The sequence below is a fragment of the Pristiophorus japonicus genome, chromosome 20, assembly GCF_044704955.1.
Source record: "Pristiophorus japonicus isolate sPriJap1 chromosome 20, sPriJap1.hap1, whole genome shotgun sequence".
In the NCBI taxonomy this organism is placed as follows: domain Eukaryota; kingdom Metazoa; phylum Chordata; class Chondrichthyes; family Pristiophoridae; genus Pristiophorus; species Pristiophorus japonicus.
The window spans coordinates 92,542,183-92,567,847 of record NC_091996.1 but is presented as its reverse complement, the minus strand read 5'-3'; the positions used below and the strand labels follow the sequence as shown (position 1 = coordinate 92,567,847).

The window sequence follows — 25,665 nt, the reverse complement described above, 5'->3', positions numbered from 1 at the left end:
GGAGTGCTGCACTGTCGGAGGGGCGGTACTGAGGGAGTACCGCACTGTCGGAGGGGCGATACTGAGGGAGTGCTGCACTGTCGGAGGGGCGATACTGAGGGAGCGCCGCACTGTCGGAGGGGCGGTGCTGAGGGAGTGCTGCACTGTCGGAGGGGCGGTGCTGAGGGAGTGCTGCACTGTCGGAGGGGCGGTGCTGAGGGAGTGCTGCACTGTCGGAGGGGCGGTACTGAGGGAGTGCTGCACTGTCGGAGGGGCGGTACTGAGGGAGTGCTGCACTGTCGGAGGGGCGGTACTGAGGGAGTGCTGCACTGTCGGAGGGGCGGTACTGAGGGAGTGCTGCACTGTCGGAGGGGCGGTACTGAGGGAGTGCTGCACTGTCAGACGTACCATCATTTGAATAAGACGTTAAACCCAGGCACCGTCATGTGGGAGTAAAGGATCTCACGGCCACTATTTGGAAGAAGAGCATGGGAGTTCTCCTGGGGCCAATATTTATCCCTCATCCATTATAACTAAAACAGATGTTGTGGGTCATTATCACATTGCTGTGTGTGGGAGCTTGCTGTGCACAAATTGGCTGCCGCGTTTCCCACATTACAACAGTGACTACACTACATTGGGTGTGAAGCGTTTTGGGACGTCCCGAGGTGGTGAAAGGCGCTATAGAAATGCAGTCCCCTCATTCTTCTTTCTTTAGGTACCAACACTTTGAACAAGGCCGGAGTCAGCACTGTGCGCTGTTTATTACTGTCCCGTCACTCACTAACTGGAGGAGCGTTCCCGTTTCTCCCAGCTCCACACTAATTCCCGGGCGACTCTGGAGAAAGTAATGAGCACACTTCAAACTCAGTACCCCTGAACGCAGAGATGAAGGCAGCCATTAAAGGCCCAGCACTTCCGACCAATGCTCAGAGACAGGCAAAGAACTCCCATTCACCGTGCAGCCTAACCCAAACCCTAAATGCTACACTGTCAGGGCGAGCGACAGAATGCCCCAGTGTCTGGGCAGCCAGGGCCCATCCCAGTGTCTGGACAGCCAGGGCCCACTCCAGTGTCTGGGCAGCCAGGGCCCACCCCAGTGTCTGGGCAGCCAGGGTCCACTCCAGTGTCTGGACAGCCAGGGCCCACTCCAGTGTCTGGGCAGCCAGGGCCCACTCCAGTGTCTGGGCAGCCAGGGCCCACCCCAGTGTCTGGGCAGCCAGGGCCCACCCCAGTGTCTGGGCAGCCAGGGTCCACCCCAGTGTCTGGGCAGCCAGGGTCCACTCCAGTGTCTGGACAGCCAGGGCCCACTCCAGTGTCTGGGCAGCCAGGGCCCACTCCAGTGTCTGGGCAGCCAGGGCCCACCCCAGTGTCTGGGCAGCCAGGGCCCACCCCAGTGTCTGGGCAGCCAGGGTCCACCCCAGTGTCTGGGCAGCCAGGGCCCACCCCAGTGTCTGGGCAGCCAGGGCCCACCCCAGTGTCTGGGCAGCCAGGGTCCACTCCAGTGTCTGGACAGCCAGGGCCCACTCCAGTGTCTGGGCAGCCAGGGCCCACTCCAGTGTCTGGGCAGCCAGGGCCCACTCCAGTGTCTGGGCAGCCAGGGCCCACCCCAGTGTCTGGGCAGCCAGGGTCCACTCCAGTGTCTGGACAGCCAGGGCCCACTCCAGTGTCTGGGCAGCCAGGGCCCACCCCAAGGCTCCCAAGCCTCAGCACTGACTCCTGCTGGCTGGTGCGGAGCGGGTGATGGCAAGTCCCGGGACCAGATCTACGACCTTTGACCAGCCCAGTTACAGCACGGAACCCGATGTAACTTCCAACTCCTGCAGGGACCAAGTGGACTTCTTGGAACTAGAGACACGGGACGAACTCGTTCAAATTTTAGTGCAGAAAGTGCAAAGTGAAACATTTTGTGGTCGAAAGAACAAGGAGCGGCGATATAAACTCAAGGGTACAATCCTGGAGGGGGTGCATGAACAGAGAGACCTGGGGATATATGGACACAAATCACTAAATGTGGCAGGGCAGGTTGAGAAAGGGCTTAAAAAACGCTTACGGGATCCTGGGCTTCATAAATAGAGGCACAGAGTACAAAAGTATGAAAATGATGATGAACCTGTATGAAACACTGGTTCGGCATTAACTGGAGTATTGTGTCCAATTCTGGGCACCGCACTTTAGGAAGGATGTCACGGACTTGGAGAGGGTGTGGAAAAGATTTCCGAGAATGATTCCAGGGATGAGGGACTTCAGTTACGTGGCGAGACTGGAGAAGCTGGGGTTGTTCTCCTCGGAGCAGAGAAGGTCGAGAGAAACTGTTCCCATTGGCGGAAGGGTCGAGAGCCACAGAACCAAAGGCCACGTAAGAAGATGTGTTTTTACGGAGCGAGTGGTTCGGATCTGGAATGCGCTGCCTGAGAGGGTGGTGGAGGCAGACTCAATCGCGGCTTTCAAAAGGGAGTCGGATAAGAATCGGAAGGAAAATACATTTGCAGGGCTACGGGGGGGGGCGGGGGGTGGGGAGTGGGACTAGCTGAGAGTCGATACGGGCTCGACCGGCCGAATGGCCTCCTTCCGTTCTGTAACCGCTCTGTGATCGTGAACATTGAAGTTAGTGAGACGTTCTGTAATGGAATTCATTTGTCACGGGAAACGATCTGAGGAGGACACTGGGTCACAGCGGGTCACCGGAGTTCCAAATCCCCTTTCGGAGGAAGTTCGGGGTCACAGAGCGTCACGGCAGGTCACCAGAGTTCCCAATCCCCTTTCGGAGCAAGTTCTGGGTCACAGTGGGTCACCAGAGTTCCCAATCCTCTTTCGGAGCAAGTTCTGGGTCACAGCGGGTCACCAGAGTTCCCAATCCCCTTTCGGAGCAAGTTCTGGGTCACAGTGGGTCACCAGAGTTCCCAATCCCCTTTCGGAGCAAGTTCTGGGTCACAGCGGGTCACCGGAGTTCCCAATCCCCTTTTGGAGGAAGTTCGGGGTCACAGCGGGTCACCGGAGTTCCCAATCCCATTTCGGAGGAAGTTCGGGGTCACAGCGGGTCACCGGAGTTCCCAATCCCCTTTCGGAGGAAGTCCTGGGTCACAGCGGGTCACCGGAGTTTCCAATCCCCTTTCGGAGGAAGTCCTGGGTCACAGCGGGTCACCGGAGTTCCTAATCCCCTTTCGGAGGAAGTTCGGGGTCACAGCGGGTCACCGGAGTTCCCAATCCCCTTACGGAGGAAGTTCGGGGTCACAGCGGGTCACCGGAGTTCCCAATCCCCTTTCGGAGGAAGTTCGGGGTCACAGCGGGTCACCGGAGTTCCCAATCCCCTTTCGGAGGAAGTCCTGGGCCACACAACATCACTGAGGGTCACCCCGAGTTCCCAATCGCAGCCGGGCGAGCGGAGGGGGGTGGGGGGGGGAAGCACTGGGCTGATGCCAGGGGTTTCTCCAGAAGGGAGGGTGGGAGGTGAACCAAACCTGGCGGGAGAGTGGGCTGTGGCTCCCCTCCCCATTGCTCTGCACTGCCAGGGACAGTGGGCGCTGAAAGAGGCTGGGCTGCGAGTCAAACGTCAGAGCGGCGCGCACCCAGCTCTGGCTGCGATCCAGGCTCAGTGAGTGGTCAGTCTGGGAGCCTGCGTTGACCACCGCAGGTCGGGGCTATAAATGGAGCTGGAGCGCCAGGCCCTGGAACAACGTGGGCGGAAGTGCGCTGATTGAGGGGACGGGGCCCAGAGGGGCAGCACGGGCCCAGCCCACACTGTGCAATATGTGCACGCGCACTGGGTCCGTGCAGCAGAGCAGGTCTCCAGTCGTCCTGGTTATCCCTTGCCACTGGACCAAGACCTCGCTCTGTCAAGCCCGTGTGGTGGCTGGTGTGCAACGGTCACCCCACGTTAAAAAAATCCACCCACAGGCATCTTCCACCCTTCAGGATGTAGTTCGGGATCTGGAATATTAGGTCCTTCATTGAAACACCAGTAAACTCTTGGAGAAGCAAGTCACCCTTGTTCGAGGGACCGCCTATGATGATGATGATGACGTTGGCTTCACACTGCAGAGTGCTGACAATGCGTGCCCACTGCCCCAAACCACAGGCTTCACCTCTGCCGGTGCTCCCACAATCATTTCCATACGCTCCGCGATAAACACAACTCCTTTATACAAAACAACAAGCTCCGCCAACCGCCCGAGTTCTGCCCCGCAACCCAAGCAGCGTTGCTACTTACAGACCGAGACACATCTCACTCGAACCAGCCCTCAGCCTCCGGCCATTGCCACGAAGCACAAAGAGAGCAGGTGAGGGAACAGATCAAACCATGGTTACCTGGGTTACCAGCATTATCTATGCAAACACCAACCTCGATATTCAAACCACCAGATGCAGTAACAAAGAGCAGCCCAGCCTTTCTGATGTTTACAACGACAGACACGGAAATTGGACAACGCACGAAGCATTATGTGATTGCTAATCCTCCCTCCACCAACCATCGCTCCCGACACGCCAGCCACAACCCTCTTCGTCACTGTATGCAAATGCCATAAGACATATTCTCACTTACATAATTTGTCACCACAAGCACAATGTGTTTACAGTGCTTACCGCCGTGTTAGTGAGACCCGTACACCCCATTATATACTCCAGTGTTATACACAGACCTGTACCCACCAGTGCTGTACCCCCATGTTATACAGTGACAGACCTGTACCCACCAGTACTGTACCCCAGTGTTATACAGTGACAGACCTGTACCACCAGTACTGTACCTCAGTGTTATACAGTGACAGACCTGTACCCACCAGTACTGTACCTCAGTGTTATACAGTGACAGACCTGTACCCACCTGTACTGTACCCCAGTGTTATACAATGACAGACCTGTACCCACCAGTACTGTACCCCAGTGTTATACAGTGACAGACCTGTACCCACCAGTACTGTACCCCAGTGTTATACAGTGTCAGACCTGTACCCACCAGTACTGTACCCCAGTGTTATACACAGACCTGTACCCACCAGTACTGTACTCCAGTGTTATACACAGACCTGTACCCACCAGTACTGTGCTCCAGTGTTATACAATGACAGACCTGTACCCACCAGTACTGTACCCCAGTGTTATACAGTGACAGACCTGTACCCACCAGTACTGTACCCCAGTGTTATAGTGACAGACCTGTACCCACTAGTACTGTACCCCAGTGTTATACAGTGACAGACCTGTACCCACCAGTACTGTACCCCAGTGTTATACACAGACCTGTACCCACCAGTACTGTACCTCAGTGTTATACAGTGACAGACCTGTACCCACCAGTACTGTACCCCAGTGTTATACACAGACCTGTACCCACCAGTACTGTACCTCAGTGTTATACAGTGACAGACCTGTACCCACCAGTACTGTACCTCAGTGTTATACATTGACAGACCTGTACCCACTAGTACTGTACCCCAGTGTTATACAGTGACAGACCTGTACCCACCAGTACTGTACCCCAGTGTTATACAGTGACAGACCTGTACCCACCAGTACTGTACTCCAGTGTTATACACAGACCCGTACACCCCGTACTGTAACCCCATGTTAGTGAGACCCGTACACCCCATACTGTATCCTCGTGTTAGTGAGACCCGTACACCCCGTACTGTACCCCCGTGTTATACACAGACCCGTATCTGCCAGTACTGTACCCCAGTGTTATAGTGTCAGACCTGTACCCACCAGTACTGTACCCCAGTGTTATACAGTGACAGACCTGTACCCACCAGTACTGTACCCATGTTATACAGTGACAGATCTGTACCCACCAGTACTGTACCCCAGTGTTATACAGTGACAGACCTGTACCCACCAGTTCTGTATCCCAGTGTTATACAGTGACAGACCTATACCCACCAGTACTGTACCCATGTTATAGTGACAGACCTGTACCCACCAGTACTGTACCCCAGTGTTATACAGGGACAGACCTGTAACCCACCAGTACTGTACCCGTGTTATACAGTGACAGACCTGTAGCCACCAGTACTGTACCCCAGTGTTATACAGTGACAGACCTGTACCCACCAGTACTGCACCTCAGTGTTATACAGTGACAGACCTGTACCCACCAGTACTGTACCCCAGCGTTATACAGTTGTACTGGCAGTTTTGTTCCCACCTTAAGTGAATGTCAGCACCCAGCGTTACACTCTACTGAAGTCCCTGCACAGACATTCCAACTGGGCTCGACAGAATCAGGGCAAACTTTCGACAAAGCATCCAGGGTACTGGATCTCCCAATAACAGGCATCATCTCTCACTGGCAGAGACAATCCTTCATTTTCATTTCATAAGAAAATAAGAAATCGGAGCAGGAGTAGGCCACTCGGCCCCTCAAGCCTGCTCCGCCATTTAATACGATCATGGCTGATCCAATCATGGACTCAGATCCACTTCCCTGCCCGCTTCCCATAACCCCTTATCGTTTAAGAAACTGTCTATTTCTGTCTTAAATTTATTCAATGTCCTAGGTTCCACAGCTCTCCCAGGCAGCGAATTCCACAGATTCACAACCCTCAGAGAAGAAATTTCTCCTCATCTCAGTTTTAAATGGGCGGCCCCTTATTCTAAGATCGTGCCCTCTAGTCCTAGTCTTCCCCCATCAGTGGGAACATCCTCTCTGCATCCACCCTGTCGAGCGCCCTCATAATCTTATACGTTTCGATAAGATCACCTCTCATTCTTCTGAATTCCAATTCGTTCCTGAGATCTCAGCAACATTGGCACGGTGTTATTTATTGGCCAACCCGAGGTTGCCTGGAGGGCATCAAGAGGTCAGCACATATCGTGGGACTAGAGTAACATGCAGGACAGACTGGGTAAGGGCAGAGACTCTCGGGCGATGCTACGCAAATGGAGGTGGCCGATGATAGCGATGGAGTGGATCGGCAGAACAGACTGGGAATGTCTATGGATGTTATTTATATGGCCTTCCAGAAGGCACTTGATAAAGTCCCACATCAGAAACACTCCCAGGGCAGGTACAGGGGGTTAGATACAGAGTAAAGCTCCCTCTACACTGTCCCATCAAACACTCCCAGGGCAGGTACAGGGGGTTAGATACAGAGTAAAGCTCCCTCTACACTGTCCCATCAAACACTCCCAGGGCAGGTACAGCACGGGTTAGATACAGAGTAGGAACAGGAGTAGGCCATCTAGCCCCTCGAGCCTGCTCCGCCACTCAACAAGATCATGGCTGATCTGGCCGTGGACTCAGCTCCACTTACCCGCCCGCTCCCCGTAACCCTTAATTCCCTTATTGGTTAAAAATCTATCTATCTCCGATTTGAATACATTCAATGAGCTAGCCTCAACTGCTTCCTTGGGCAGAGAATTCCAGATTCACAACCCTCTGGGAGAAGAAATTCCTTCTCAACTCGGTTTTAAATTGGCTCCCCCGTATTTTGAGGCTGTGCCCCCTAGTTCTAGTCTCCCCGACCAGTGGAAACAACCTCTCTGCCTCTATCTTGTCTATCCCTTTCATGATTTTAAATGTTTCTATAAGATCACCCCTCATCCTTCTGAACTCCAACAAGTAAAGACCCAGTCTACTCAATCTATCATCATAAGGTAACCCCCTCATCTCCGGAATCAGCCTAGTGAATCGTCTCTGTACCCCCTCCAAAGCTAGTATATCCTTCCTTAAGTAAGGTGACCAAAACTGCACGCAGTACTCCAGGTGCGGCCTCACCAATACCCTATACAGTTGCAGCAGGACCTCCCTGCTTTTGTACTCCATCCCTCTTGCAATGAAGGCCAATATTCCATTTGCCTTCCTGATTACCTGCTGCACCTGCAAACTAACATTTTGGGTTTCATGCACAAGGAACCAGCAGCAGAGTGGCGCAGCGGAAGCATGCTGGGCCCATAACCCAGAGGTCGATGGATCGAAACCATCTTCTGCTAACTGAAATCTAACCTAAAAGAGTTTCATGCTCAAGGACCCCCAGGTCCCTCTGCACCGCAGCATGTTGTAATTTCTCCCCATTCAAATAATATTCCCTTTTACTGTAGATGACCTCCCTCTAGCTTGGATGATGTGGAATCTGTATGGATGGAGCTGCGGAATACCAAAGGGCAGAAAACGCTAGTGGGAGTTGTGTACATACCACCAAACAGTAGTAGTGAGGTTGGGGACAGCATCAAACAAGAAATTAGGGATGCTTGCAATAAAGGTACAGCAGTTATCATGGGCAACTTTAATCTACATATAGATTGGGTTAACCAATGGTAGCAATACAGTGGGAGAGGATTTCCTGGAGTGTATTAGGGATGGTTTTCTAGACCAATATATCAAGGAACCAACTTGAGGGCTGGCCATCCTAGACTGGGTCATGTGTAATGAGAAAGGACTAATTAGCAATCTTGTTGAGCGAGGCCCCTTGGGAAAGATGACCATAATATGGTAGAATTCTTTATTAAGATGGAGAGTATCACAGTTAATTCAGAGACTAGGGTCCTGAACTTAAGGAAAGGTAACTTTGATGGTATGAGATGTGAATTGACTAGAATAGACTGGTGAATGATACTTAAAGGGTTGACGGTGGATAGGCAATGGCAAACATTTAAGGATCACATGGATGAACTTCAACAATTGTACATCCCGGTCTGGAGTAAAAATAAAACGGGGAAGGTGGCTCAACCGTGGCTAACAAGGGAAATTAAGGACAGTGTTAAATCCAAGGAAGAGGCATATAAATTGGCCAGTAAAAGCAGCAAACCTAAGGACTGGGAGAAATTTAGAATTGAGCAGAGGAGGACAAAGGGTTTAATTAGGAGGGGGAAAATAGAGTATGAGAGGAAGCTTGCTGGGAACATAAAAACTGACTGTAAAAGCTTCTACAGATATGTGAAGAGAAAAAGATTAGTGAAGACAAACGTAGGTCCCTTGCAGTCAGAATCAGGTGAATTTATAATAGAAATGGCGGACCAGTTGAACAAATACTTTGCTTCTGTCTTCACGAAGGAAGACCTTCCGGAAATACTAGGGGACAGAGGGTCGAGGGAGAAGGAGGAACTGAAGGAAATCCTTATTAGTCAGGAAATTGCGTTAGGGAAATTGATGGGATTGAAGGCCGATAAATCCCCAGGGCCTGATACTCTGCATCCCAGAGTAATTAAGGAAGTGGCCCTAGAAATAGTGGATGCATTGGTGGTCATTTTCCAGCAGTCTATCGACTCTGGATCAGTTCCGATGGACTGGAGGATAGCTAATGTAACACCACTTTTTAAAAAAGGAGGGAGAGAAAACGGGTAATTATAGACCGGTCAGCCTGATATCAGTAGTGGGAAAAATGTTGGAATCAATTATTAAAGATGAAATAGCAGCGCATTTGGAAAGCAGTGACAGGATCGATCCAAGTCAGCATGGATTTATGAAAGGGAAATCATGCTTTACAAATCTTCTAGAATTTTCTGAGGATGTAACGAGTAGAGTGGACAAGGGAGAACCAGTGGATGTGGTGTATTTGGACTTTCAAAAGGCTTTTGACAAGGTCCCACACAAGAGATTGGTGTGCAAAATTAAAGCGCATGGTATTGGGGGTAATATATTGATGTGGATAGAGAACTGGTTGGCAGACAGGAAGCAGAGAGTCAGGATAAACGGGTCCTTTTCAGAATGGCAGACAGTGGCTAGTGGAGTGCCGCAGGGCTCAGTGCTGGGACCCCAGCTATTTACAATATACATTAATGATTTAGATGAAGGAATTCAGTGTAATATCTCCAAGTTTGCAGATGACACTAAGCTGGGTGACGGGGTGAGCTGCGAAGAGGCTGCAGGGTGACTTGGACAGGTTAGGTGAGTGGGCAAATGCATGGCAGATGCAGTATAATGTGGATAAATGTGAGGTTATCCATTTTGGTGGCAAAAACACGAAGGCAGAATACTATCTGAATGGTGGCAGATTAGGAAAAGGGGAGGTGCATCGAGACCTGGGTGTCATGGTACATCAGTCATTGAAAGTTGGCATGTAGGTACAGCAAGCAGTGAGTGGTATGTTGCCTTTCATAGCTAGGGGATTTGAGTATAGGAGCAGGGAGGTCTTACTGCAGTTGTACAGGGCCTTGGTGAGGCCTCATCTGGAATATTGTGTTCAGTTTTGGTCTCCTAATCTGAGGAAGGACGTTCTTGCTATTGAGGGAATGCAGCGAAGGTTCACCAGACTGATTCCCGGGAAGGCAGGACTGTCATATGAGGAGAGACTGGATCGACTGGGCCTGTATCCACTGGAGTTTAGAAGGATGAGAGGGAATCTCATCGAAACATATAAACTTCTGGCGGGACGGGACAGGTTAGATGCAGGAAGAATGTTCCCGATGTTGGGGAAGTCCAGAACCATGGGTCACAGTCTAAGGATAAGGGGTAAGCCATTTAGGACCGAGATGAGGAGAAACTTCTTCACTCAGAGAATTGTGAACCTGTGGAATTCTCTGCTGCAGAGAGTTGTTGAGGCCAGTTCGTTAGATATATTCAAGAGGGAGTTAGATATGGCCCTTACGGCGAAAGGGATCAAGGGGTATGGAGAGAAAGCAGGAAAGGGGTACTGAGGTGATGATCAGCCATGATCTTATTGAATGATGGTGCAGGCTTGAAGGGCCGAATGGCCTACTCCTGCACCTAGTTTCTATGTTTCTACACGGTCCCATCAAACACTCCCAGGGCAGGTACAGCACGGGGTTAGATACAGAATAACGCTCCCTCTACACTGTCCCATCAAACACTCCCAGGGAAGGTACAGCATGGGTTATATACAGAGTAGATCTCTCTCTACATTGTGTGTTACAGCACTGCAAGTGCACATCCAAGTACTTTTTAAATGTGGTGAGGGTTTCTGCTGTGAGTTTCAAACCCCAGGTGTAGAAATTTCCCCTCATATCTTCTCTAAACCTCCCCCCAATTACTTTAAATCTATGCCCCCTGGTTGTTGACCCCTCTGCTAAAGGGAAATAGGTCCTTCCTATCCACTCTATCCAGGCCCCTCATAATTGTATACACTTCAATTAAATCTCCCCTCAGCCTCCTCTGTTCCAAAGAAAACAAACCCAGTCTATCCAATCTTTCCTCATCGCTAAAACTCTCCAGTCCCGGCAACATCCTGGTAAATCTCCTCTGTACCCTCTCCAGTGCAATCACATCTTTCCTGTAATGTGGTGACCAGAACTGCACGCGGTACTCCAGCTGTGGTCTAACCAGTGTTTTATACAGTTCAAGCATAACCCTCCCTGCTCTTGTATTCTATGCCTCGGCTAAGATTGAAAGACTAAAGTTACTCATGCCCGTCTTCTTCCTCAGCAAGTGACCTGCCGATGAAGCAGCAATGGTCCTTGTCCCTTGCAGGGAGGGCCCTGCTACCCTCATCCACCCAAACAGTGGGCGAGGGCATAGCATACTGTGGTTCTACAGGCTGCGCACTCACACAGGGGCAGCACGGGACACTGTGACACCCAGCACTGAGCTGGTTACTGCAGCAAGCGCAGATACAGGACCTTTTTGTGTTTGAGTCGTCAATGCAAGCGGCCAATCATTAATAAATACTTTTCCAGGTGAAACACCTTTAAACAGCGGAACGCAGTGTTTTGGCACTGACTTATGTGCCCTCTGATCCCACCATACCCAGACATCACTTAAACACGGGAGCCTCCTATCAACAAGAGCAGGCATTGACGACAAGATCCAACACCGCCGCCAGTGCAGCCTTCGGCCGCCTGAGGAAAATAGTGTTTGAAGACCAGGCCCTTAAATTTGTCATGGTCTACAGGGCCGTAGTAATACCCGTCCTCCTGTATGGCTCAGTGACATGGGCCATGTATAGTAGACACCTCAAGTCGCTGGAGAAATACCACCAGCGATGTCTCCGCAAGATCCTGCAAATCCCCTGGGAGGACAGACGCACCAACGTTAGCGTCCTCGACCAGGCCAACATCCCCAGCATTGAAGCACTGACCACACTCGACCAGCTCTGCAGGGCAGGCCACATAATCCGTATGCTAGACACAAGACTCCCAAAGCAAGCGCTCTACACGGAACTCGTTCACGGCAAACGAGCCAAAGATGGGCAGAGGAAACGTTACAAGGACCACCCTCAAAGCCTCACTGATAAAGTGTAACATCCCCACCGACACCTGGGACTCCCTGGCCAAAGACCAGTCCGCCCTAAGTGGAGGAAGTGCATCCGGGAGGGCGCTGAGCACCTCGAGTCTCGTCGCCGAGAGCGCGCAGAAATCAAGCGCAGGCAGCGGAAGGAGCGTGCGGCAAACCAGTCCCACCCACCCTTTCCCTCAACCACTGTCTGTCCCACCTGTGACAGGGACTGTGGCTTTCGTATTGGACTGTACAGCCACCTAAGGACTCATGCTAAGAGTGGAAGCAAGTCTTCCTCGATTCCGAGGGACTGCCTATGATGATGATAAACCCGGTACACTGTGAGCACGATGTGGATACGTTTCACAAGCACATCACCGGCCGTACAAGCAACACTGAAGACAGGCTACGGGCAGTGAATTACAAAGCAGTAATCTAAGCAGGAAATGTGGCTCGTAAGCCGCAGAAACAAACAGACTGAGCAGACGCAGTTACTGCACCGGACGCTGTCGACGGGTACGCCACGGCGAGATACAGGCTGCAGCTTCCATCGCAAACCTTGCTGACCACTCCAAGTTAGCGCTGAGCAGGGCAGAGGCAGCCTGACGCCACTCAAACAACAAAAGGCAGATCCCATCAGCAGGGGAGCAGCCTGGTACATGGCAGCGCTGTCACAGGCACTCAATTACACAGCTCCTTACATCGCACGGCACAGACTGTCACTCGCGCTATCAAAGGGCGGCTGCTGGGCTCGCCGAACAGCTGGAAGCACCGTGCGGGGCTGCACCGAGCCTGACAGAGCAGGAACATCCCACAGCGGGGCTCCGCGGCCGGGAACATAAGAACAAAAGAAATAGGAGCAGGAGTAGGCCATACGGCCCCTCGAGCCTGCTCCGCCATTCAATAAGATCATGGCTGATCTGATCATGGACTCAGCTCCACTTCCCCGCCTGCTCCCCATAACCCCTTATCCCCTTATCGTTTAAGAACTATCTATCTCTGTCTTAAATTTATTCACTGTCCTGGCTTCCACAGCTCTCTGAGGCAATGAATTCCACAGCTCCACAACCCTCTGAGAGAAGAAATTCCTCCTCATCTGAGTTTTAAATGGGCGGCCCCTTATTCTAAGATCGAGCCCTCTAGTTCTCGTCTCCCCCATCAGTGGAAACATCGTCTCTGCATCCACCTTGTCAAGCCCCCCTCATAATCTTATACGTTCTGATAAGATCACCTCTCATTCTTCTGAATTCCAATGAGTAGAGGCCCAACCTCCTCAACCTTTCCTCATAAGTCAACCCCCTCATCCCCGGGATCGACCGAGTGAACCACCTCTGAACTGCCTCCAAAGCAAGTATATCCTTTTGTAAATATGGAAACCAAAACTGCACGCAGTATTCCAGGTGTGGCCTCGGGGTTGTAGGTTGGGTGGTGGGGGGCCCGGCGGGGGGAAGGCACGGTCGGTATTCCCGCTCCGGATCACTGTCCAGTCCCTGACCTGCGGGAAAGTGCATTATGGAGATTTCAGGCCAGGGCTGTGATGCGATGCCTCCGTGGTGGAACAGCACATGAAGAACGGTGGCGAGGGTAGAGGTATTGCAGGGAGCTTGGTGGCAGTGTTTGAAGACCAGGCCCTCAAATCTGCCACCAAGCTCATGGCCTACAGGGCTGTAATGATACCCGCCCTCCTGTATGGCTCAGAGACATGGACCATGTACAGTAGACACCTCAAATTGCTGGAGAAATACCACCAACGATGTCTCCGCAAGATCCTGCAAATCCCCTGGGAGGACAGACGCACCAACGTTAGCGTCCTCGACCAGGCCAACATCCCCAGCATCGAAGCACTGACCACACTCGACCAGCTCCGCTGGACAGGGCCACATTGTGTGGAAATGTATTTTTATCTAAGCTGATACCATAAGGTATTTTTGTGCCCTTTTTAATATATAACAAGATGGAGTCCTGGTCCTTCTAGAAATTTCTGCATAAAGCAGTCGGCTGGCATAAACAGCTAAACCTGGCTTGAAATGGCTGATAGCCACCAGACAGCTAGGAGGCAAGTCCTGCTGAAGACAAGTACCACCCATGGTGCTCTCCTATTGTCTATACGACACCAGTTCCACTCCACCCCACCCTTTTCAAAGTACTCAAACCACCAGCCTTTATCTCCTGTAGAGACCTCATCCATTTGATGCAAAAAGATAACTGACCAGGAAACTGGACCATCCTGATACAATGCAAGGCAGGTAATAGCTCATTACCACACTCTCATCGAGTAATGGCCGGCTGGCCAACTAATAACCCTGACAAAAGGAAATATCTGGAAACCATGTCAGGACAAGGATGTAGTAATTAACTCTTTATCTGTATTCACTGACTGCGAGACAGAGCCAATGCACAGGGAGAGGCCATAACTTGGGTTTTACTGTAGAAATATCTCGTGAAACTGTACCATTGCGGAGGTGTTCACTTAGCCCTTGACTGAGTGTGACCTTTCCCTTGCTAGCAAGTAAATTAAAGAAACTTCTGCCGGAGCTGAAGGTGTCTAAGTCGTTTATCGGCGGTCGAGATTTCGACAATTGTCTGCATGCCCGACACGAGACTCCCAAAGCAAGCGCTCTACTCGGAACTCCGACACGGCAAGCGAGCCTCAGGTGAGCAGAAGAGACGTTTCAAGGACACCCTCAAAGCCTCCCTGATAAAGTGCGACATCCCCACTGACACCTGGGAGTCCCTGGGCCAGAGACCAGTCCGCCCTAAGTGGAGGAAGTGCATCCGGGAGGGCGCTGAGCACCTCGAGTCTCGTCGCCGAGAGCGCGCAGAAAGCAAGCGCAGGCAGCGGAAGGAGCGTGCGGCAAACCAGTCCCACCCACCCCTTCCCTCAACGACTGTCTGTCCCACCTGTGACAGAGACTGTGGTTCCCGTATTGGACTGTTCAGTCACCCGAGAACTCATTTTTAGAGTGGAAGCAAGTCTTCCTCGATTCCAAGGGACTGCCTCTGATGATGATTACAGGGAGATGGTGACCCCAGTGAGAGTCAGCTCCATCACAAAACATGGCTGACAATCGAGGGAGGGCGGGAGGTGAAGGAAGATACTGCCATTACTAAAAAATACTGTCAACAAGAAAGGACATGCACCCAGTGCCTCAGTATGTCCCAAAGCACTTCACGGTTAATGGCTTACTTCTGAAGTGCTGGCACTGTTGTCATATATGCAAACACAGCAGCTGGATCCGGCAAACAGCACCAGGATAAATGAACAACAACTCACTTTTATACAGCATTTTTAACGTAGTAAAACATCCCGAGGCGCTTGACAAGAGCGGAATCAGGCAAAAACTGACACCAAGCCACGTCAGGAGATATTAGGGCAGGTGACCAAAAGCTTGGTCAAAGAGGTCGGTTTTAAGGAGCGTCGTAAAGGAAGAGAGAGGGGCGGAGAGGTTTAGGGAGCGAGTTCCAGAGCTTGGGGCCCGGGCAGTTGAAGGCACGGCGGCTAATGACAGGTGAAGGATGTAGGGTATGGACAAGAGAGCGGAATTGGAGGAGTACAGAGATCTCGGAGGTTAATGAACAGTGAACCTGCTTTTGATCAGTTGCGGAAGGAGCAGAGAATCAGAGAACAGTCACAGCACAGAAGGAGGCCATTCAGCCCGTCGAGCTCATGACGGCTCTCTGCAAGAGCACCTCAGCCAGTCCCCCTCCCCCGCCGTTTCCCCGTAGCCCTGCAAATCTTTTTCCTTCAGGTACGTATCCAACTCCCTTTTGAAAGCCGCGATTGAGTCTGCCTCCACCACCCTCTCAGGCAGCGCATTCCAGATCCTAACCACTCGCTGCGTAAAAAAGTATATCCTCGTGTCGTCTTTGGTTCTTCTGCCAATCGCCTTAAATCTGTGCCCTCTGGTTCTCGATCCTTCCACCAATGGGCACAGTCTCTCTCTGTCTACTCTGTCCAGACCCCTCATGATTTTGAACACCTCGATCAAATCTCCTCTCAACCTTCTCTGCTCCAAGGAGAACCCCAGCTTCTCCACGTAACTGAAGTTCCTCGTCCCTGGAGCCATTCTTGTAAATCATTTCTGCATCCTCTCTAAGGCCTTCACATCCTTCCTAAAGTGCGATGCCCAGAATTGGACACAATACTCCAGTTGAGGCCAAACCAGTGTTTTATACAGGTTCATCATAACCTCCTTGCTTTTGTACTCTATGATGCCCAGGATCCCGTAAGCTTTTTTAACCATTTTCTCAACCTGCCACCTACAATGATTTGTGTACAGAGACTCCCAGGTCTCTGCGTGAGTACCAGGAATATTGCCGTGGCATCTTTAACATCCACCTACAATGCAGAGGTTAAAGTCTCATTCCAAAAGGCAGATCCTCCGACAGTACGGCGCTACCTCAGTACTGCCTCTCCGACAGTGCGGCACTCCCTCACTACTGCCCCTCCGGCAGTGCGGCGCTCCCTCAGTACTGCTCCTCCGACAGAGCGGCGCTCTCTCAGTACTGCCCCTCCGGCAGTGCGGCACTCCCTCAGTATTGCCCCTCCGGCAGTGCGGCGCTCTCTCAGTACTGCCCCTCCGGCAGTGCGGCACTCCCTCAGTACTGCCCCTCCGACAAAGCGGCGCTCCCTCAGTACTGCCCCTCCGACAGTGCAGGGCTCCCTCAGTACTACACTGGAGTGTCAGCCTAGATTTATGTGCTCAAGTCCCTGGAGTGGGGCTGAAACCAACAACCTTCTGACAGAGCTGAGAGAGAGAGTGCGACCCACTGATCCACAGCTGAGAGGAGCAGCACAAAACACATTAGAAATGCATCAGTGGGTTGTGAATGAGGTCACCAATCCAATGGTGCACATCAACAAGTTCCCCCTACTTCGCTGAGGGGTTTGGATGTGGAGTGGGGGCGACTGGGGGGTCGGGAGGTGAACGTGTGATTGTGGGGGTGATTAGGGGAGTCGGGAGGTGGGAGCATGATTGTGGGGGAAGGGGCAATGGGGGGGTGGGAGATGTGGGATGCGTGAGGGGACGGGGCAATGGGGGGGTTCAGGGCAATTGGGGGGCGTTGGGGTGATGGGGCAGGGCCAAGCCGGGATGAAGAAGATGGGCTAATGGGGGGGGGGGCAGGGCAAGGTGACAGAGGGCAGGGCCAGGACAATGGGGGCGGGGCGGTGGGCGAGGAGATTGGGGGCGGAGTGAGAGCGGCCAGGGAAGAGGCTGAGGTGGGGGAAAGGGGAGGGGCTGAGGTGGGGGGAAAGGGGAGGGGCTGAGGTGGGGGGAAAGGGGAGGGGCTGAGGTGGGGAGGGGCTGAGGTGGGGGAAAGGGGAGGGGCTAAGGTGGGGAGGGGCTGAGGTGGGGAATGGGGAGGGGTTGAGGTGGGGGAAAGGGGAGAGGCTGAGGTGGGGAAAGGGGAGAGGCTGAGGTGGGGAAAGGGGAGGGGCTGAGATGGGAAAGGGGAGGGGCTGAAATGGGGAAAGGGGAGGGGTTGAGGTGGGGAAAGGGGAGGGGTTGAGGTGGGGAAAGGGGAGGGGCTGAGGTGGGGAAAGGGGAGGGGCTGAGGTGGGGAAAGGGAGGGGCTGAGGTGGGGAAAGGGGAGGGGCTGATTTGGGGAAAGGGGAGGGGCTGAGATGGGGAATGGGGAGGGGCTGAGATGGGGAAAGGGGAGGGGCTGAGGTGGGGAAAGGGGAGGGGTTGAGGTGGGGAAAGGGGAGGGGCTGAGATGGGAAAGGGGAGGGGCTGAGGTGGGGAATGGGGAGGGGCTGAGATGGGGAAAGGGGAGGGGCTGAGATGGGGAAAGGGGAGGGGCTGAGATGGGGAAAGGGGAGGGGCTGAGATGGGGAAAGGGGAGGGGCTGAGATGGGGAAAGGGGAGGGGCTGAGATGGGGAAAGGGGAGGGGCTGAGGTGGGGAAAGGGGAGGGGGTGGTTCCCAGGCCTCAGGACCCTCTCCCGCCTCAGGCACAGAGACACACAGGCCCCGGGGGGTGAGGGGGCCCGGGGGGGCAGGCACTACCGGCCCCAGCCCCTGGGCCTTGCCCCCGCCGCCCCCAGGCCTCCCTCACTCCCTCACTCCCTCAGCCCCCGGGCCTCCACCTCACTCACTCACTCACTCACCACCCTCTCCCTCCCCCCGCCGCCTACCTTCCGGCTTCATGACGGCTGCCATTTTACTGCCGACTCCCATTGGCCGCGCCCGGCACCGCCCCCCCGCCGCTCCCATTGGCCGCGCCTGGCGCCCGCCGGCGCTCCCCATTGGCCGGCCGCGCTGTCGGTCATCGCGCCGCTGAGCCGCGGCTGGTCCGGGCCGCTGACCAATCACCAGAGAGCAGGGTCCACAGAGGGACTGTGATTGAGACAGCGCGGCCGCCAATCGGTGGTCCGGCCCATTTATGGGGAGTGCGGGGGAACCAATCAGATCCACTGTGCCTCAGGACAATCACCCCCAACAACAACAACAACAACTTGTATTGATATAGCGCCTTCAACGTAGTGAAACGACCCAAGGTGTTTCACAGGAGTACTGTGCGATAAAAATTTGACACTGAGCCTTGTAATTAGAAATTAGCGCAGGTGACCAAAAGCTGGGTCAAAGAGGTCGGTTTTAAGGAGCGTCTCGAAGGAGGAGAGAGAGGCGGAGAGGTTTAGGGAGGGAGTTGGGGCCCAGGCAACAGAAGGCACGGCCACTGATGGTGGAGCGATTATAATCAGGGATGGTCAGGAGGGCAGAATTAGAGGAGCGTAGACACCTCGGGGGGTTGTGGGGCTGGAGGAGATTACAGACATTGGGAGGGGCGAGGGCTAGGGAGGGATTTGTAAACAAGGATGACAATTTTGAAATCGAGCGTTGCTTAACCGGGAGCCAATGTAGGTCAGTGCCATTCACCCTCAGAGCCAATCGCTTTCCCTCAGTGCCGCTTACCCTCAGTACCAAGCACTGTGACTCAAGTGCCGTTCACCCTCAGTACCGTTTACCCTCAGTGCCACTCACCCCTTTTAGTTCATTGTGTTACTCAGGTGCACAGAACTGCAAAGTCTCAACTTAAAATAGCCCAGATTCACAGAGCTGTGGGGAAAGAGCATGGGGAGTGGGACATAAGAATTAGGAACAGGAGCAGGCCATCTAGACCCTCGAGCCTGCTCCGCCATTCAACAAGATCATGGCTGATCTGGCCGTGGACTCAGCTCCACTTACCCGCCCGCTCCCCATAACCCTTAATTCCCTTATTGGTTAAAAAATCTATCTATCTCCGATTTGAATACATTCAATGAGCTAGCCTCAACTGCTTCCTTGGGCAGAGAATTCCACAGATTCACAACCCTCTGGGAGAAGAAATTCTTTCTCAACTCGATTTTAAATTGGCTCCCGCGTATTTTGAGGCTGTGCCCCCTAGTTCTAGTCTCCCCGACCAGTGGAAACAACCTCTCTGCCTCTATCTTGTCTATCCCTTTCATTATTTTAAATGTTTCTATAAGATCACCTCTCATCCTTCTGAACTCCAACGAGTAAAGACCCAGTCTACTCAATCTATCATCATAAGGTAACCCCCTCATCTCTGGAATCAGCCTAGTGAATCGTCTCTGTACCCCCTCCAAAGCTAGTATATCCTTCCTTAAGTAAGGTGACCAAAACTGCACGCAGTACTCCAGGTGCGGCCTCACCAATACCCTGTACAGTTGCAGCAGGACCTCCCTGCTTTTGTACTCCATCCCTCTCGCAATGAAGGCCAACATTCCATTCGCCTTCCTGATTACCTGCTGCACCTGCAAACTAACTTTTTGGGATTCATGCACAAGGATCCAAAAGAGTTTCATGCACAAGGACCCCCAGGTCCCTCTGCACCGCAGCATGTTGTAATTTCTCCCCGTTCAAATAATATTCCCTTTTACTGTTTTTTTTTCCCAAGGTGGATGACCTCACATTTTCCGACATTCTATTCCATCTGCCAAACCTTAGCCCATTCGCTTAACCTATCCAAATCTCTTTGCAGCCTCTCTGTGTCCTCTACACAACCCGCTTTCTCACTGACCTTTGTATCATCTGCAAATTTTGTTACACTACACTCCGTCTCCTCTTCCAGGTCATCTATGTATATTGTAAACAGTTGTGGTCCCAGCACCGATCCCTGTGGCACACCACTAACCACCGATTTCCAACCCGAAAAGGACCCATTTATCCCGACTCTCTGCTTTCTGTTAGCCAGCCAATTCTCGATTCATGCTAATACATTTCCTCTGACTCCGCGTACCTTTATCTTCTGCAGTAAACTTTTGTGTGGCATCTTATCGAATGCCTTTTGGAAATCTAAATACACCACAGCCATCGGTACACCTCTATCCACCATGCTCGTTATATCCTCAAAGAATTCCAGTAAATTAGTTAAACATGATTTCCCCTTCATGAATCCATGTTGCGTCTGCTTGATTGCACTATTCCTATCTAGATGTCCCGCTATTCCTTAATGATAGCTTCAAGCATTTTCCCCACTACAGATGTTAAACTAACCGGCCTATAGTTACCTGCCTTTTGTCTGCCCCCTTTTTTAAACAGAGGCGTTACATTAGCTGCTTTCCAATCTGCTGGTACCTCCCCAGAGTTCAGAGAAATTTGGTAGATTATAACGAATGCATCTGCTATAACTTCCACCATCTCTTTTAATACCCTGGGATGCATTTCATCAGGACCAGGGCGACTTGTCTACCTTGAGTCCCATTAGCCTGTCCAGCACTACCCCACTAGTGATAGTGATTGTCTCAAGGTCCTCCCTTCCCACATTCCTGTGACCAGCAATTTTTGGCATGGTTTCTGTGTCTTCCACTGTGAAAACCGAAGCAAAATAATTGTTTAAGGTCTCAGCCATTTCCACATTTCCCATTATTAAATCCCCCTTCTCATCTTCTAAGGGACCAACATTTACTTTAGTCACTCTCTTCCGTTTTATCTGTCGGTAAAAGCTTTTACTATCTGTTTTTATGTTTTGCGCAATTTTACTTTCGTAATCTATCTTTCCTTTCTTTATCGCTTTCTTAGTCATTCTTTGCTGTCGTTTAAAATGTTCCCAATCGTCTAGTTTCCCACTAACCTTGGCCACCTGATTGGATCGCTCTGTCACAGAGTCATCACAGGCTCGATGGGCCCAATGGCCTCCTGCGCTGTAAGATTTGAAAGTCCCAGGTTCTATCCCCAATCTGTACTGCAATTAGCCTCATGCTTTGGGCTACAAGGTGAAGATAGGATTATGGAGACAGCTGTGAGTGATGCCCACATAGTTGAATATGTTGCTGACACTCACTTCCTAACTTCACACAGGAAGAATGGTCAGTTATGGAAGGGCAGGAAAAGTCACTTACTTTTACTTATATTATCGAATCCCACAGCACATGCGGAGGCCATTGGGCCCATCGAGCCTGTGTCGGCTCTGTGAGCGAGCGATCCAATCAGTCCCAGTCCCCCTGCTCTTTCCCCACAGCCCGGTGAATGTTTCCCCTTCAAGTATTTATCCGATTCCCGGTTTGAAAGTTACGATTGAATCTGCTCCCACCGCCCTTTCGGGCAGCGCGTTGCCGATCACAACTCGTTGCGTAAAAAACATTCTCCCCATCTCCCCCTCTGGTTCTTTTGCCAATCACCTTAAATCTGTGTCCTCTGGTTACCGACTCTCCTACCCCAGGAAACAGTTTCCCCTTATTTACTTGATCAAAGCCCCCTCACAATTTTGTACACCGCTATTTAAGTCTCCCCTTTAAACTTCTGTGCTCCTGTCTATAATTCCTGTTTTTCCACAGTTTTCCCCTTTTTTCGCTCAGTGGGGCTCAAAACGTGCGCGGATGGAACAAGACATTGAGCTGCCCCCCCCCCCACCCCATCCGACCGACACTGCTGTCCGTGACCAGTGCCACCGTGCCAGTCTCACGTGTACATAGAAACATAGAAAATAGGTGCAGGAGTAGGCCATTCGGCCCTTCTAGCCTGCACCGCCATTCAATGAATTCATGGCTGAACATGCAACTTCAGTACCCCATTCCTGCTTTCTCACCATACCCCTTGATTCCCCTAGTAGTAAGGACTTCATCTAACTCCTTTTTGAATATATTTAATGAATTGGCCTCAACAACTTTCTGTGGTAGAGAATTCCACAGGTTCACCACTCTCTGGGTGAAGAAATTCCTCCTCATCTCGGTCCTAAATGGCTTCCCCCTTATCCTTAGACTGTGTCCCCTGGTTCTGGACTTCCCCAACATTGGGAACATTCTTCCTGCATCTAACCTGTCTAACCCCGTCAGAATTTTAAACGTTTCTATGAGGTCGCCTCTCATTCTTCTGAACTCCAGTGAATACAAGCCCAGTTGATCCAGTCTTTCTTGATAGGTCAGTCCCGCCATCCCGGGAATCAGTCTGGTGAACCTTCGCTGCACTCCCTCAATAGCAAGAATGTCCTTCCTCAGGTTAGGAGACCAAAACTGTACACAATACTCCAGGTGTGGCCTCACCAAGGCCCTGTACAATTGTAGCAACACCTCCCTGCCCTTGTACTCAAATCCCCTCGCTATGAAGGCCAACATGCCATTTGCTTTCTTAACCGCCTGCTGTACCTGCATGCCAACCTTCAATGACTGATGTACCATGACACCCAGGTCTCTTTGCACCTGCCCTTTCCCTAATCTGTCACCATTCAGATAATAGTCTGTCTCTCTGTTTTTACCACCAAAGTGGATAACCTCACATTTATCCACATTATACTTCATCTGCCATGCATTTGCCCACTCACCTAACCTATCCAAGTCGCTCTGCAGCCTCATAGAATCCTCCTTGCAGCTCACACTGCCACCCAACTTCGTGTCATCCGCAAATTTGGAGATACTACATTTAATCCCCTCGTCTAAATCATTAATGTACAATGTAAACAGCTGGGGCCCCAGCACACAACCCTGCGGCACCCCACTAGTCACTGCCCGCCATTTTGAAAAGTCCCCATTTACTCCTACTCTTTGCTTCCTGTCTGACAACCAGTTCTCAATCCATGTCAGCACACTACCCCCAATCCCATGTGCTTTAACTTTGCACATTAATCTCTTGTGTGGGACTTTGTCGAAAGCCTTCTGAAAGTCCAAATATACCACATCAACTGGTTCTCCCTTGTCCACTCTACTGGAAACATCCTCAAAAAATTCCAGAAGATTTGTCAAGCATGATTTCCCTTTCACAAATCCATGCTGACTTGGACCTATCATATTACCTCTTTCCAAATGCACTGCGATGACATCCTTAATAATTGATTCCATCATTTTACCCACTACCGATGTCAGGCTGACCGGTCTATAATTCCCTGTTTTCTCTCTCCCTCCTTTTTTAAAAAGTGGGGTTACATTGGCTACCCTCCACTCCATAGGAACTGATCCAGAGTCAATGGAATGTTGGAAAATGACTGTCAATGCATCCACTATTTCCAAGGCCACCTCCTTAAGTACTCTGGGATGCAGTCCATCAGGCCCTGGGGATTTATCGGTCTTCAATCCCATCAATTTCCCCAACACAATTTCCCGACTAATAAGGATTTCCCTCAGTTCCTCCTCCTTACTAGACCCTCCGACCCCTTTTATATCCGGAAGGTTGTTTGTGTCCTCCTCAGTGAATACCGAACCAAAGTACTTGTTCAATTGGTCCGCCATTTCTTTGTTCCCCGTTATGACTTCCCCTGATTCTGACTGCAGGGGACCCACGTTTGTCTTTACTAACCTTTTTCTCTTTACATATCTATAGAAACTTTTGCAATCCGTCTTAATGTTCCCTGCAAGCTTCTTCTCGTACTCCATTTTCCCTGCCCTAATCAAACCCTTTGTCCTCCTCTGCTGAGTTCTAAATTTCTCCCAGTCCCTGGGTTCTCTGCTATTTCTGGCCAATTTGTATGCCACTTCCTTGGCTTTAATGCTATCCCTGATTTCCCTTGATAGCCACGGTTGAGCCACCTTCCCTTTTTTACTTTTACGACAGACAGGAATGTACAATTGTTGTAGTTCATCCATGCGGTCTCTAAATGTCTGCCATTGCCCATCCACAGTCAACCCCTTCAGTATCATTCGCCAATCTATCCTAGCCAATTGACGCCTCATACCTTCAAAGTTACCCTTCTTTAAGTTCTGGACCATGGTCTCTGAATTAACTGTTTCATTCTCCATCCTAATGCAGAATTCCACCATATTATGGTCACTCTTCCCCAAGGGGCCTCGCACAACGAGATTGCTAATTAATCCTCTCTCATTACACAACACCCAGTCTAAGATGGCCTCCCCCCTAGTTGGTTCCTCGACATATTGGTCTAGAAAACCATCCCTTATGCACTCCAGGAAATCCTCCTCCACTGTATTGCTTCCAGTTTGGTTAACCCAATCTATGTGCATATTAAAGTCACCCATTATAACTGCTGCACCTTTATTGCACGCACCCCTAATTTCATGTTTGATGCCCTCCCCAACATCACTACTACTGTTTGGAGGTCTGTACACAACTCCCACTAACGTTTTTTGTCCTTTGGTATTCTGCAGCTCTACCCATATAGATTCCACATCATCCAAGCTAATGTCCTTCCGAACTATTGCCTTAATTTGCTCCTTAACCAGCAATGCTACCCCACCTCCTTTTCCTTTTATTCTATCTTTCCTGATACGCGGCAATATTGAAGGGTTTTTGGAACCTACCGTGATCCTGCGACTGCGTGTGGTATTCTGCCGGCAGTGGGGGTCGGACCCCGGGGGGGTCGTCGGCCCAGCTGCAGCCTGGAGAAGGGAATTGCGGCGTCTGGGAGGCTTCGTTATTTGCTGATCAGGCTTTCGGCTGGGCTAGGCCAAAACTAAAGTCACAGTAACGCAGTTTGTTCTTCGGGTTATTGCGGGTTTGCAGGGAGTGTTCTAGTCACGCCGTGCTGCGCGCTGGCTCCACTCTGTGATTGGTTTGTGCTCTAATACACAAATGTGTGACGGCTTCAAGGTGGGCGACCGGGTGACGTTGTCGGGACCCAGACCGCTGTTCGGAGCGTGGACAGGAGCATTGGTGGGGCCCTGGTACAAAAGAGGAGCGGGAAGGCAGGTCATGGCAGACTTGCGACGAGCGATCGGGGCGGAGGAGCGATGAGGGATCGTGGCTGACCATTCGTCAAATGTTTAGTGTGGAGAGAGATCGGGGCGGAGGAGCGGCGAGGGATCGTGGCGGAGGTGCGGCGAATGAGGGTACGGGGCCCAGAAGAGGCGAGGGCCTCGGGGCAGCATGGGCCCAGCCCACACTATGTTGCGCGCACTAGATCCATGCAGCAGAGCTGGTCTCCCCAGTCGTCCTGGTTAACCCTTGCCACTGGACCAAGGCCTCGCTCTGTCGAGCCCGTGTGGTGGCTGGTGTGCAACGGTCACCCCACGTTTAAAAAAATCCACGCACAGGCATCTTCCACCCTGTCATGTATTCAACCAGCATTGTAACCCATGTATAAAGTGACCTAAGTTGTACACAGTGAGAACACTGACCACTAGGTGGGAGACACTCCTAACCTGGACCTTCAGGTATAAAAGGGGAAGCTCCACCCACCTTCATCACT

General features: G+C 51.7%; 2 protein-coding genes across 3 annotated transcripts in view; one reads left to right on the top strand and one right to left on the bottom strand.

Annotated features, from left to right (window-relative positions):
• LOC139232691 (calmodulin-binding transcription activator 2-like) overlaps window positions 1–18,273 on the bottom strand; it is a 204,100-nt gene extending 185,827 nt beyond the window's left edge. Inside the window, exon 1 of the mRNA XM_070863166.1 lies at window positions 18,227–18,273. Within this exon, the coding sequence (XP_070719267.1) occupies window positions 18,227–18,269 (43 nt within the window). The 5' untranslated portion in view covers window positions 18,270–18,273. The remainder of the gene's footprint in view (window positions 1–18,226) is intronic.
• Window positions 1–25,665, top strand: part of LOC139232695 (profilin-1-like) — a 762,729-nt gene that overhangs the window by 203,485 nt on the left and 533,579 nt on the right. The window lies entirely within an intron of this gene.